The sequence below is a fragment of the Podarcis cretensis genome, assembly GCF_951804945.1.
Source record: "Podarcis cretensis genome assembly, chromosome: 15".
In the NCBI taxonomy this organism is placed as follows: Eukaryota; Metazoa; Chordata; class Lepidosauria; order Squamata; family Lacertidae; genus Podarcis; species Podarcis cretensis.
The window spans coordinates 1,978,407-1,991,960 of NC_137185.1; the positions used below are offsets into that span (position 1 = coordinate 1,978,407).

The 13,554-nt window shown below is 48.1% G+C and overlaps 1 protein-coding gene across 4 annotated transcripts in view; it reads right to left on the minus strand.

The window, feature by feature from the left end:
• GIT1 (GIT ArfGAP 1) overlaps positions 1-13,554 on the minus strand; it is a 49,540-nt gene that overhangs the window by 17,015 nt on the left and 18,971 nt on the right. For 2 of the 4 annotated variants that reach the window (XM_079955548.1, XM_079955547.1), the window contains exons 3-10: positions 10,480-10,592; positions 7,523-7,628; positions 6,808-6,894; positions 6,497-6,627; positions 4,932-5,026; positions 3,207-3,249; positions 2,128-2,154; positions 873-921 (exon numbers count right to left, since the gene is read on the minus strand). In XM_079955548.1, the coding sequence (XP_079811674.1) occupies positions 873-921; positions 2,128-2,154; positions 3,207-3,249; positions 4,932-5,026; positions 6,497-6,627; positions 6,808-6,894; positions 7,523-7,628; positions 10,480-10,592 (651 nt within the window). The remainder of the gene's footprint in view (positions 1-872; positions 922-2,127; positions 2,155-3,206; positions 3,250-4,931; positions 5,027-6,496; positions 6,628-6,807; positions 6,895-7,522; positions 7,629-10,479; positions 10,593-13,554) is intronic. The other 2 variants (XM_079955550.1, XM_079955549.1) reach the window with 1 other exon arrangement.

Sequence of the window (13,554 nt, forward strand, 5' to 3'; positions counted from 1 at the left end):
GGCTGGGGAAACCCAGCCAGATGGGCGGGGTATAAATAATAAATTATTATTTATTATTATTATTATTATTATTAACTACTTAACACTGTATTCCAAAGAAAATCTAAAGTACCGTACTTTTCCATGTATAAGACGCCCCCTAATTTTGGGGACTCCAATTTCAGAAAATGGCCCAGGTTGCAATCACTCGCGCTGGCTAACAATCATTTGCGTCTGCTATAAGCATCTGCCCAATCGCCAACAGCAGAAGGAAATAGCAAGCACAATTGCCGCAGCAGCAGCCAGTCCTCAGCTGCTCTTGCCTCAGCCGCCAATCACACCACAAATCGCAAATGACAATCTGCAGCTCGAGGCTGCAACCAATCACCCCGTTTTTAAATCTTATTTCTGAGTAAAAAAAAAAAACCCTAGTCTTATACACGGAAAAGCACAGTCACTTTTAAAAAGCAAGTAGAGAAAGACTGCCTCTATTTGGAAGAAACTGCCCCCCAAGAGAGAGAAGGAACGTCTTTATTCAAAAGAGGCACCCCCCCCCCAAGAAGCAATGCTTCTATTTAAAAGAGGTTTTCCCTCCAGAGACAGGGGAATGCCCTTATTTCAGGGATGGGAGGAGATCTGCAGGACTTCCAGATGTTGGAGGTCTGTGTCTCCCAACTCCCATCATCAAGAAACATCTGGAGGGGGTCATGTTGGCTCTCCAGTTCAGGGGCAATAAAACAGCACAATTTCAAGGGGGGAGAAAGCCTGGAGCGGGGGCCTCCTGACTCTCAGGGACAGGCTTACGACACCCCACCCAGGAACCTCACCCGCCCCCCCCATCACCCACAACAAAACCCAGAACCGTCCTCAATAATCCCTGGAAGAAGACTTACCGCCTGCAGTTTCTTCTTGGCTGCCTTGGCGAGCTCAGATAGGTCCAGGCTGTTGGGGAGGAGGGCAAAGAAGCCGTCAATCCGAAATCGGAGATCAATGCCCATTTCCATGCACCCCACCAACACACGCACACACCCCTTACATCCTCCAAACACTGCCTGGCGCCAGACCGTTCACATCTGCAGAACACCCCCAACGAAGAAGTTGCAACTAACAGATTTGTAAGGGCTGGAGGTTTTTAAGCTGAGGGTGGATGGCCATTGCTCAGGGATTCCTTAGCTGGGATTCCTGGGGTTGGGCTAGATGACCTTTGGAGGGCCCTGCCAACTCTACAGTTTTATCCCGCAGAGCCTGTAAGACAGAGCTATTCCGCCTGGCTTTCAACTTGAACTTAGCCTGATCTTTTATTCCCCTTTCTTCCCTCCCTCTCCCCTTTTTATGAAGATTCCCCTGGTCTTCTCGCTGGCCCAAATAGGACTAATTTAGCCAGCTATCCCTGGTGATCATCTAAAGTTTATTGGATGGATTTCCCCCTAAATTGATGTTAGAACTTTGAATTTATTGTTATTCACGCTTTTATACTGTATTTTATGCTTTTTTTTGTTGTATCACAATTAAGTGTTTTAAATTTGTTGTTAGCCACCCTGAGCCTGGTTTTCTGAACCAGGAAGGATGGGGTATAAATAAAAATTTATTATTATTTATTATTATTATTATTATCATAATTGAGGGGGGAGGCAGGTTCATCTACAGACCGATGGATGCAGGTCAGAGAGCGCTGGAGATTATATGCCCTTCTTAATGGCCATTTATATCACACTTCTGTCTGGTTTCCATTCGACTTTGCTTGCCGCCAGTGGTGGCAACATTTAGCCAAATCTGGCAAGCCACAGCAAGAACCGGGTGCTGGACTAGGGGGTCTCCAGCAGCCAGGCTCTCTTTGGATCCCTAGACCCTTGGGCACATTCTCTCAAGGGCAACCTTCTAAGCATTGATAATCCTGGGGATTTTCCAGCCCTGCAGAAGACTGGGGGTGTGGGGAGAGACTGACAGGCCGAACACGGTCACAAAAATATTCTATTTATTCCCACCCTCCCTGCCCCTTTGCCTCCAAACTCCTCCAAGCCCACCCCATAAAACAGACACTGATAATCCACATTATCTCTCCCTAGACCCCACAGAAATTTGGAGGGCGTGTGTGGGGCACACAGGGCGATGGTGTCGTCATGCAGACGGAAGCTGAAGCCTTGGTACCTTTGAGACATGCATTTTGGGCGCACTCTGAACTCCGAAAAGGCAGCGAGGGGTTGGAAAAAGAGAGAAGCGAGGATGTTAAGAAAAAAAACAAAAGCAGAGCGTTATGTAGGCAAAGGGTGGGGATTCGCACTCGCCTCCTGAAGGTCTCGCAGGTGCTCGCTGGGTCAAGATATCAAGCCAGTCTCTCCTTGCCTAACACTGACCCAGACCGTGCCCAAAACTGAGCCGAGGGATGCAGTGAAGGGGGTTGGACTAGATGACCCTCAGGAACCCTTCCAGTACAATTCTATGCTTCTAAGACCAAAATACACCACAGTCTGGGGGCCTCGACAAGCAGCCAGGGCCCACTGTATCTGGTGCAGAGGACCCCCCCCCTTTGGGGTGGGTGAGAGCGACCCACTTAAGAACCCTCCTCAGAGACGTCAGAGGGGCCACCACCACTCAGCCCTCGAGGCAGAAGCACCCAAAGGTCAGATCTGAGGAGCAACGATGGGGCAGGCTCTTGATTCAGCTGTAGACAGCTCAGTTGGTCAAGCATGAGACTCTTAAAACGCAGGGTTGTGGGTTCGGGTCCTGCCTTGGGTGAGATTCCTTCATTGCAGGACTAGATGACATTAGTGGTCCCTTCCAACTCAACAATTCTATAATACAGTCGTAGCTTGGATCCCGAACACTGTTTTTGCTCCTGAATGCTGCAAACCCGGAAGTGAGTGTTGCGGTTTGTGAACGTTCTTTGGGACCCGAACGTCCAGCGGGGCTTCCGATTGGCTGCAAGAACTTCCTGCAGCCAATCAGAAGCCACGCTTTGATTTCTGAACATTTTGGAAGTCGAACGGACTTCTGGAACGGATTCCGTTCGGTTTCCGAGGTACGACTGCACCAGGATTCGGTTTAGGAGGCCAGAGCAGTCGTTCTCTAAGTGGGAGGCCAAGAGGCAAGGAGGCAGCAGGGGGTGCAAATGACTACCAGACTTTGAAATAGCTGGCCTCCCTGCATCAAGTCCGCCAGTTCTGTTGAGTTAAATGGTTTCAATTGCATTTTGAACAAACATGCCATGAATTGTTACTGTTCCCCACCTGTCTGCCATTTGCGGGATGATGTAATGCCCATTCTTGTGGTCTGCGTAGAGAGACAAAATAAAGAAAGGAAATGGATTGAGTAAGATCGAGATCGGCTTTGCCGAATCCAGTCGCCCTGCCCCCCTTGCACAGAGGCAGGTTCGCAGGCCCCCCTGGGACTAGATGACCGCTGGGGGTCCCTGGGCCAACTCCCTGGTTCCACAAAGATTAGCAGGATGGCTCATTCCCCAGCACCACCGAAATATACATTCCCACTTGCTCTGCTGCAGCAGAAACAGTGAATGCCAGGAATTATCTGGAAAGGTAAGGATTTTAAACAACAACAGCCATGCCATCATTACGTATGAGCGAAAGAGCAATGGCCCCGTGGCGAAGTTTCCTGGGAGAAGAGCGACGGAGAGGAATTTCCTAAACAGAATCAAGTCATGCCACTCTTGCCTCAACGGTAAACACAATTCCGATCGCTACATTTTTTGATAAAGCAAGAAAAATAGCAATATTGCACAAAAGGGGAATTTGGGAAAGGACGAGCGAATCACACGAGCAGAGCAAAATGCCTTATCCTGCGTAAGATTCATTGGCTCATCAGGCTCAGTGTTGTCTACACTGACTGGCAGCTGTGGCTCTGCAGGGTTATTTTTTAGAGGGGGAGTTGTCTCTCTCAGCCCTACCTGGAGACGCCGGAATTGAATTTGGGACCTCTAGCGTGCAAAGCAGACGCTCTCCCAATGAGCTGCAACCCTTGTCTTAGAAATCACCGTACTTTTCGCTCCATAAGACGCACTTTTCCCTCCTAAAAAGTAAGGGGAAATGTGTGTGCGTCAGCGTTCCCTTTAAAGAGCAGCGTGGAGCGTGTGTGCGGCAGGGCAGCCTGTCAGTCCCTTCTTCCTCCTCGGGGAAAAGCCCCCAAGAGCCGCAAACCCACTCCACGCAGCTCTTTAAAGGGAGTGCTGAGCAGAGCCTGTATGCATCCCAGGCTCTGCTCAGCGCTCCCTTTCATGAGCCGCGTGGAGCATGTGTGTGGCTCTTGGGGGCTTTTCCACTTCACGGAAAAGACCTCAAGAGCTTTAAAGGGAAAAGCTCCCTTTAAAGAGCGCACTGAGCGTGTGTGTGGTGCTTGCAGGCTTTTCCCTGAGGAGGAAAAGCCTGCAAGCGCCACACACAGCTCCACACAGCTCGTGGAAGGGAGTGCTGAGCAGAGCCTGGAATGCATTCAGGCTCTGCTCGGCGCTCCCTTTAAAGAATTTTTTTTTCTTGCATTCTCCCTCTAAAAAATAGGTGCGTCTTATGGAGCGAAAAATACAGTAGATGTCGGTCCTCAAGGTTCTGATTTAGGAGCCGATTTAAACAGGAACACAGGAAACGCCGTGTGTTAGCTCAGAGGGTTGCAACTTTGCATGCGGAAGGTCTCAGGTTGAATCCTGGACATCTCCAGATTGGGTTGGGAGAGATGCTTTATCTGAAATCCTGGACAGCTCCTGCCAGGCAGGGGAGACAACACTGAACTAGGCTGGCCAGTCGTCTGGCTCAGTGCATGGCAGATTCCCTGTTTCCACTCTGCAGCTCTTTTGTCTTGAACAGGGACCCCTCCCTGAGCCCCCAGCTCATCTGTGTTCAGAAGGGAGGCTGGACAGGCCGCTCAGCGGGAAGCTGCTGCAGTAGTAGGTTGTTATCCCAGAAGATTGGCTCCCTCCCGCTTGGAACATGGTGCGGTTTTCTTACCTGGCTTTCGCCCGCAGAGGTAGAAAGCCAGCCTGTCCGTCAGCTCGTACTGGCATTCCACCAGGCGCTCGGCCAGTTCGTGCTGAGACGCCTGCCTGTGGGGAGGGAGGGAGGGACAATGGTCAGACGAGGTAGGCCAGGGAAAAAGAGAGAGAGAGAGAGATAAACCCACCCCAGTAAACAGGACTCGTTACAAACTTAACACAACAGAGCAGATCTGCTGCAATCAGGAACCACAAATATTATTATTATTAATATTATTATTTATTTGTACCCTGCCCATCTGCCTGGGTTTCCCCAGCCACTCTGGGTGGCTTCCAACAAAGATGGAAAATACATTAAAATGTCACACATTAAAAACTTCCCTAAACAGGGCTGCCTTCTAAATGTTAGGTAGTTGTTGTTCTCTTTGACATCTGGTGGGAGGGTGTTCCACAGGGCGGGTGCCACTACCAAGAAGGCCCTCTGCCTGGTTCCCCGTAGCTTTGCTTCTCGCAATGAGGGAACCGCCAGAAGGCCCTTGGCGCTAGACCTCAGCGTCTGGGCAGAACGATGGGGGTGGAGACGCTCCTTCAGGTATACTGGGCCAAGGCCGTTAAGGGCTTTAAAGGTCAACACCAACACTTTGTATTGTGCTCGGTTAAGTCCAATCAAAGGCAACTATTGGGTTGTGGCGCTCATCTCGCTTTCAGGCCAAGGGAGCCGGTGTTTGTCCACAGACAGATTTCTGGGCCATGTGGCCAGCAGGACTAAACTGCTTCTGGCGCAACGGTGACGGAAACCAGAGTGCACGGAAATGCTGTTTACCTTCCCGTTGCAGTGGTACCTACCGTATTTTTCGCCCCATCGGACGCACTATTTCCCCTCCAAAAATGAAGGGGAAACGTGTGTGCGTCCTATGGGGCAAATGCAGGCTTTCGCTGAAGCCTGGAGAGCGAGAGGCATCGGTGCGCACTGACCCCTCTCGCTCTCCAGGCTTCAGGAAGCTATCCGCAAGCCTTGCAAGCCCGGCAGGAGTTCCTGTGGGCTCACAAGGCTTGGGGGCAGCAGCCTGCAGCCCCGTCGAGTGTCTGCAAGCGATGCGCGCCCGCGGGAGGTCCCACCGAGCGCGCAAGGCTTGGGGCGGCAGCCTGCAGCCCGAAGCACGCGGAGCCCTCCGGAGGGTGCCCCGTGCTTCAGGCAGGTGTCCACAAGGCTTGGGGTGGCAGCCGCGGCTGGGGGGGGGGGAAATAATTTTTTTTTTATTCATTCCCCCCCCCCCAAAAAAAAAACCCCGAGGTGCGTCCTATGGGCCGGTGCGCCCTATAGGATGAAAAATACGGTATTTATCTACTTGCACTGGTGTTTTTTCGAACTTCTAGGTTGGCAGGAGCTGGGACAGAGCAATGGGAGCTCAACCCATTGCGGGGATTCGAACTGCCAACCTTCTGATTGGCAAGGCCAAGATGCTCAGTGGTTTAGACCACAGTGCTACCCTGTTAATAGGCAATATTGGGCCAGCAGTGGGAGAGGCTAGAGTCAGAAGTGGGCAGGGCTATGCATGTCATTCTTATAGACACTCTCACCTGGCGTAATCGATGGGGCTGCGTCCGTTCACGTCAGGTGCCCCGGGGTCCGCCCCGTAGACGACGAGCAGCTCCGCCTGGAGGATCTGGCCCGCCTTGGCAGCGACATGCAGAGGTGTCGTCCCTTTCTCCTACAAAAAGCAGAGGATTTTGCTCTACCACCGCACACAGCGCATGCCCAGAGGCACTCTTTCTCTCTCCCGGCTGTTCTACAGCCGGGCTCCACCAATTAAGCGAAAAGGGCAGATATTCTGAGGCCTAGCAGGGTAAGAAACCCGACATTGGGAGATGGGGCAGTGGCGGGGGCTCACCGGGTGGAAGAAGTTGGCCTGGGCGCCCAGGGAAAGAAGGCGCAAACAGGTTTCCAGGTTCCCCGTCCGGACGCTTGAATGCAGTTGCTGCGGAGGAAGGAGGACGACGAGGAGAGAGGTCAGGTGGAAGGAAACACAAAGCTATCTACAAACATGTGCACCCATAAACAGGCCAGCCCCACACACATCGAGGGACGAAGACCCCAGAAAACAAGGGCTCATATACCCCATTTAATCCCTCTCAGCCACTTCAGGCTGTGAAGCTGGCATGATTACAGATGCCACACAATACTCATTCTTCATTTGTAAGAAATCCATGTTTTAGCCTGGCAGCTCCTGTCCTGTGGAACTCCCTGCCAAGTGACATCAGTCTGGCGCCTTCGCTGTGTACTCCATTCAGCAGCTGCTAAAAACTTCTTTGCTTAGGCAAAGCCCGACGTGTGTTTTCATCTGGTTTTTAGCTTATTCCAATTACTATTTTTTGAATGATTTTAAATCATTGCTTTTAACCAGTGCTGGGGGGACACAGGGGTACGCATACCCCGAAACATTTTGTGAATCTAAGTTTGGCCTCACTGAGGGGCAGTATTTCAATATGAGTAGGAAAATAAGAGTACCCCTAAACATTTTTTTATAGAAAAAAAGGCACTCTGATGGTTTCCTGGAGTTGTTCTTTTCATAAACCCCTTTCAGGTGCGCACGTAGAGGTGTCTACCTTGCTGAGGTCCTTGGCAGTGACGCCATCGTCGTCTCGGCACGGGAGCTTGTGGACAAAGGCCAGCATCTGGTATTTGGCACGGATGAATTCAGACTTGGTGGGGCTGCGATACAGAACAGGAGCAGATCAGTGAGGAACCACACTAAGGTGCCGTCCGCACCACAGATTTAAAGCACGATTATACCACTTTAAACAAACATGGCTTTCCTCCCCAGAAGGAATCCTGGGATCTGTAGTTTGTCATGAGTGTTGAGCATTATTAGGTGACACCCCCCATTCTCCCCCTCACGGAAGTACAATTCCTAAAGTGGTGTGACCATCAATTCCTCTTTTTCAGGGAACTCTGGGAATTGTGGCTCTGTGAAGGGCACAGGGGGAGGGATCGCCTAACAACGAACTACAGTTCCCAGGATTCTCTGGGGGAACTGTTACAACTGTATGATGCAGCTTTAAATGAACTACACAGGTGAGGCCTTTCTCCCCAGCAGGGATTTATTGATAGCAGTGGCCTTGAGAAGACTCAGGTAGCCTGGAAGCTTCTGGATAATGAGGGCTAAGAGCACCTCTGTACATGACCAGAGGCACTCTTTCTCTCTCTGCTCCACCTCCTCCAGCACAAGCTTCGGGCCCTGCCCTGGGAAGCCTCTAATTCTTGGTTTGAACATTTTATTAAAAACAACAAAATATGGAAGTGGAAGACTGCCTTCAAGGCAGAAAACCCTAATAATAATAATAATAATAATAATAATAATAATAATAATAATAATAAATACTACCACCAAGAAATGCAATTGAACATAGAGACCTGCAAAACACTTTGAAGCTATTCATTGTTTTTGCCTTCTTCCATCATCATCGTCATCATCATCTCGTAGAAATGTAGAGTTGGAAGGGACCCCAAAGGTCATTTAGCCCAACCCCGTGCAATGCACGAACTGCAGCTAAGCTGACAGGTGGCGTCAGAATTTAAAGCCATCAGAGCAATGTACAGAAGAAGAACAGAATGAAACTTGGATATGCAAGCTCTGCAAAGGGCAAAATAAACTCCCTTTGATTTTGCAGTAGCTCAAACGCTGTCAGAAATGATCTGTGGGTCCCTTACCACTTCAGACAACCCACACATCATTTCTGAAAGATTTTGAACCCTCTAAGTTATTGGGTGAAGTGTGGAAATGACCGACGGTGTCCATGGAAATCTTAACTCCGCTTCTGCCTGATCTGGTGCCCTTTGGATGCTTCGCAATACAATTCCCATCACGCCCAGCATCAGATAGCCGTGCCTGCTGAGAATGATGGGAGTTGTAGTCCCAAACATCTGGCAAAGGCGGAGTTATGACTTCGTCGGGTGTCTTCTACAACCAGAGCTGCTCCTGCTCCTTTTCCAACCCTTTCAGACGTCCGCTCCAAAATAGACACGAGCTCTTGGGTCTCTCCTTTCTCTGCTGCGGTCAGCAAGTTCAAAATTAGTTCCCCGCTTCATTTGCAGAACTATTAAAAGGGCCCTTGCAGGAAGCTGAGATGTCTGAGCAGGCCAGGAATATGGCCACAGATAAAGAATAGAGGCATAAAGGATAGCTCAGTCGGTAGAGAATGAGACTCTTAAAGGGTTGTGGGTTCGAATCCCATGTTAAGCAAAAGGTTCTTTTGTTGCAGTGGGTTGGACCGGATGACGCCCGGGGTCCCTTAAAACTCTACATGTCTATGATTCAATGTTCAGAGAGGCCTTGGGAGAGTGTGTAGAACAGCTGTCCCTAACCTAGCACTCTTCAGAGGTTCTGGACTACAATTCCCAATCAGCACAGGTGCAGTCCAAGACAAAGCCAGGATACCTAGGGCTGATGGGAGTTGTAGTCCAAAACCTCTGAGAGGCCATCAGGTTGGCAAAAGCAGATTTAACTCTGTACAGAATTAAAGGAAGAGCTTTAAAACTGCCCTCATCCTTTGGGTTGCACAGTCTACCTTCCAATTCCAGATGGGTGATAAAAATGATAAGAAAAATATTGAAATGTGACGTTCCCTTAGATCCGGCCTCGATACTGCTCAACTGTACACTGCCTATCACATGCAAAGAACATTTAAGGAACTTACATCAGATCTGCTAATGGCTCAAAAGTTACATTCTTGGAACGAATGCTTAATAAAATTTGGCATTTGGCTACAGTGGCAAAAAAAACGACGCCTCAAGAGCCAGAATTGCAAGTGAATACATAAAACAATTCTGGGAAAATTGGCTGCCCCTATGTAATATTGTCACTAAAGCAATGCCCTCCCACCAAAGCAAATTCAAGTAGATTTTGAGAGGTTTTTAGAAGAAATATTGAAATTTTACACTAAGTTGTATTTTTTTTGCAGATTGTTACGATTTGCAGAAATCTTAACTGGGGCAGTGGAGTTGTTGGTAACTGTCAAACAATTATTATTTTTTAAATGGCTCCAGTTAAGAATGAGTTGTCAGTGGAGGCTAACTGGTCCAACACTGACATTCTGAGTAAGACAGGGATGTACCAGTTACAGGTAGGTAGCCGTGTTGGTCTGCCATAGTCGAAACAAAATAAAAAAATTCCTTCCAATAGCAGCTTAGAGACCAACTAAGTTTGTTACTGGTATGAGCTTTCGTGTGCATGCACACGTCTTCAGATACACATCTGAAGAATGTGAAAAAATGTGTATCTGAAGAAGTGTACATGCACACAAAAGCTCACACCAATAATAAACTTAGTTTGTCTCTAAGGTGCTACTGTTAGGGTTGTACCAGAAAATCATAATTACAGCTGGCATCTTCCAGTGGCCCCTCCCTTCTCTACGCACCCCGTAACCCCCACAAAAATTACAGAATGGTCAATGCCCACTGCCATACCTCCTTGCGGGATGAACAAGCCCCACCCCTTTCCCCAGGTAGGTACCCTCCCAAATCCTCTCCCCTCAACCCCCTCCCCCAATCCACCGGGACTCACTGGACTTTATCCTGCGGGTTCGCCTTACGCTTCCCACTCTGGACCTGCGCCGGATCAAGCAGCGAGTGTTCCCATATAGAATTGGCACCGTTACTCGCGAGGGTGTGCACCATCTGAGGACCCGGGGGGGGGTGGAATTGGGAGGGTGGGAAGAAAAAAAGGAGGAGAGAAAAATCAACAGGGAAATGGCCAGTTTACCTGCAGCATCACCTTGTTGCATTGATGCTCATCTGACAGCTTTGGCCTGTGGAACTGGCATTTGTTACAGGTGCCAGAATAAATTCTCATTTTAACATGCTTGTAAGAAACCAACCTTTGTGGAACTCCCTGCCTATTGAAGTCGGTGTACTCGTTTTCGGCGCCTGCTATAGGCAAGGCCATCCAGGCATGTAGAACGTGGAGATCAAAATATGGGTCCTTTTCGGCATGTTGCTGCTTATAATTAGCTTCCGATTGCTTTTAATACCTGCTATTAATTGCTTTTTAACAATACTGGCCTCGAACGTCCTCTCTGAATGATTACAGCGATGCCTCGCAAGACGAAATTAATCCGTTCCGCGAGTCTCTTCGTCTAGTGGTTTTTTCGTCTTGCGAAGCAAGCCCATTGACGGCTTAGTGGATTAGCGCTATTAGTGGTTTAGCGGTTTATTGGCTTAGCAGATCAGCTGATAAGCGGCTTAGCGGCTTAGAAAAAGGGGGGGAAGGGAAAAAACCCCGCAGGAACTCGCAAGACATTTTCGTCTTGCGAAGCAAGCCCATAGGGAAATTCATTTTGCGAAGCGCCTCCAAAACGGAAAACCCTTTCGTCTAGCGGGTTTTCCGTCTTGCGAGGCGTTCGTCTTGCGGGGCACCACTGTACATGGTCTGCCTCCCCAGTGCCCCCAGAACTCGTGCAAAGACTGTGGCCTGGTCCCCCCCAGACCCAAAGCTGAGCAAAACTTGTTTAGGAACATAAGGAGAGCCTGATGGATCAGGCCAAAGAGGGCCCCCTATGCCAACAGCCTGTTCTCACGTCGGCCAACCAGATGCCCCAGTACAAAAATCTCAAGTAGGACCCAAACACAAGAGCACTTTCGCCTGCTGTGGCTTCCATCAACTGGTAAAGGTAAAGGTGAAGGGACCCCTGACCATTAGGTCCAGTCGTGGCCGACTCTGGGGTTGCGGCGCTCATCTCGCTTTATTGGCCGAGGGAGCCGGCGTACAACTTCCAGGTCATGTGGCCAGCATGACTAAGCCGCTTCTGGAAACGCCGTTTACCTTCCCGCTGGAGTGGTACCTATTGATCTACTTGCACTTTGACGTGCTTTCAAATTGCTAGGTTGGCAGGAGCAGGGACTGAGCAGCGGGAGCTCACCCCGTTGCAGGGATTCGAACCGCCGACCTTCTGATCGGCAAGTCCTAGGCTCTGTGGTTTAACCCACAGCGCCACCCGCGTCCCAACTGGTATTCAGAAGCATTTCTGCCTCTGACTGTGGAGGCAGATAGTAGGCATTGTGGCTAGTTGCCATTGATAGCCTCCTCCTCCATGAATTAGTCCATTTCTCTTTTAAAGGCATCCAACTCGGTGGCTGTCACTGCCTCCTGCAGCAGGGAGTTCCACAGTTTAAGTATGTAAAGAAGTCATGCCTTTGGTCTGTCCCGAATCACCCAACACGCAGCTGCATTGGATGTCTATGAGTTCCAGCACATGGACACACAATTATGCCATCCGTAAGTTTATAAGCTTCTTTCACATTGCCTCTGATATGCCTTCTTTCTAATTTGAATACTGCAACCTTCCTTCACTGGAGATCCTCTTAATAATTTTTTTTATTGCATTTTGGTGTGCTGGAAAGAGAGATGGAAGAGACAGGCCCCTGCCCCCAAGGAGATTACAATTCCTCTTTAACCAGGCCTTTATACATTTCACTGATTTTACAATCATTATGACATTTCAAAACTTGACTTCCTTCCCCCACTGTCTGCGGTTCCTTAAATTTATTTTTAATATCTTCTGCATATCCAAATTAACTTAATTTGTTCATTCGATCATCTTCTTTAAATATATACCTTATGAAACAGCAGGTTATTACAATAATCCTGCCAATGTTTTTAATCTGTTTACAATTTATCTGTAAATATTCAATAAACCACTTCCATTCTTTTATAGAAAGTTTGCTATCTTGATTTCTTATTCTTCTGGTAAGTTTTGCCATTTCTGCATATGGATTATGGAATATTTTGTCTTTTTTTATATTGTAATTTTAGGTTGTAAATTGCCCTGAGATCTACAGGCATAGGGTGGTATACAAATGTTAATAATAATAATAATAATAATAATAATAATAATACTGTATTGGCCCAAATATAAGCTGCACTTTTTCCCCAAATTCTGATCGGGAAAAGTTAAAGTGTGGCTGATATTCATGACCTTATGCCTACGGCAAAGTGGCGCAGCTCCCCCCCCCCCCAGAAAGGAGCCTGGGACCGCGGGACAATGGTGCCCAGCCCTCCCGCTGTTCCCAAACCTCCCCAAAGCCGCTGAATTTTAAAGGTTCGGCTTATATTCCGATGCGGCTTATATTTGGGCCAATACAGTAATAGCAGACCACGCTTCAAAATCAGCCAACCAAAACAAAAAGTCTATAAGGATTGGAGAATCTTTGAAGAATATTTAGAAAACTATGGAATAAAAGGAAACATCTTGGCAGAATTAGACTGATCCCTGTATTGTATAAATATAAGTTTGTAGGGAGGTAAAAAGAAATTATGTAAGAAGTATGTAACTGTGCGGTATAAAGTAATGGATAGACAAAGCACAGCGAGATTAACTGGAAGTCAGTTTTAAATTTATTTTCTATAAATTTTATAATTGTGTTCAATACAAGGAGTATATACGATGATAATTATATTAATCTTCTTATATCTTATAATGTGATGGTTTGTTTGATTTTTCTGTTATTTGTTTGTTTGATTGTATGTTTGTTTACTTGTATGTACATCTGTTTTTCATAAATGCATTTATTTTAAATTAATAAAGATATATTTTTTAAAAAATCAGCTTTGTGCCACCCTTCTATGGATGCCACTGTCCCT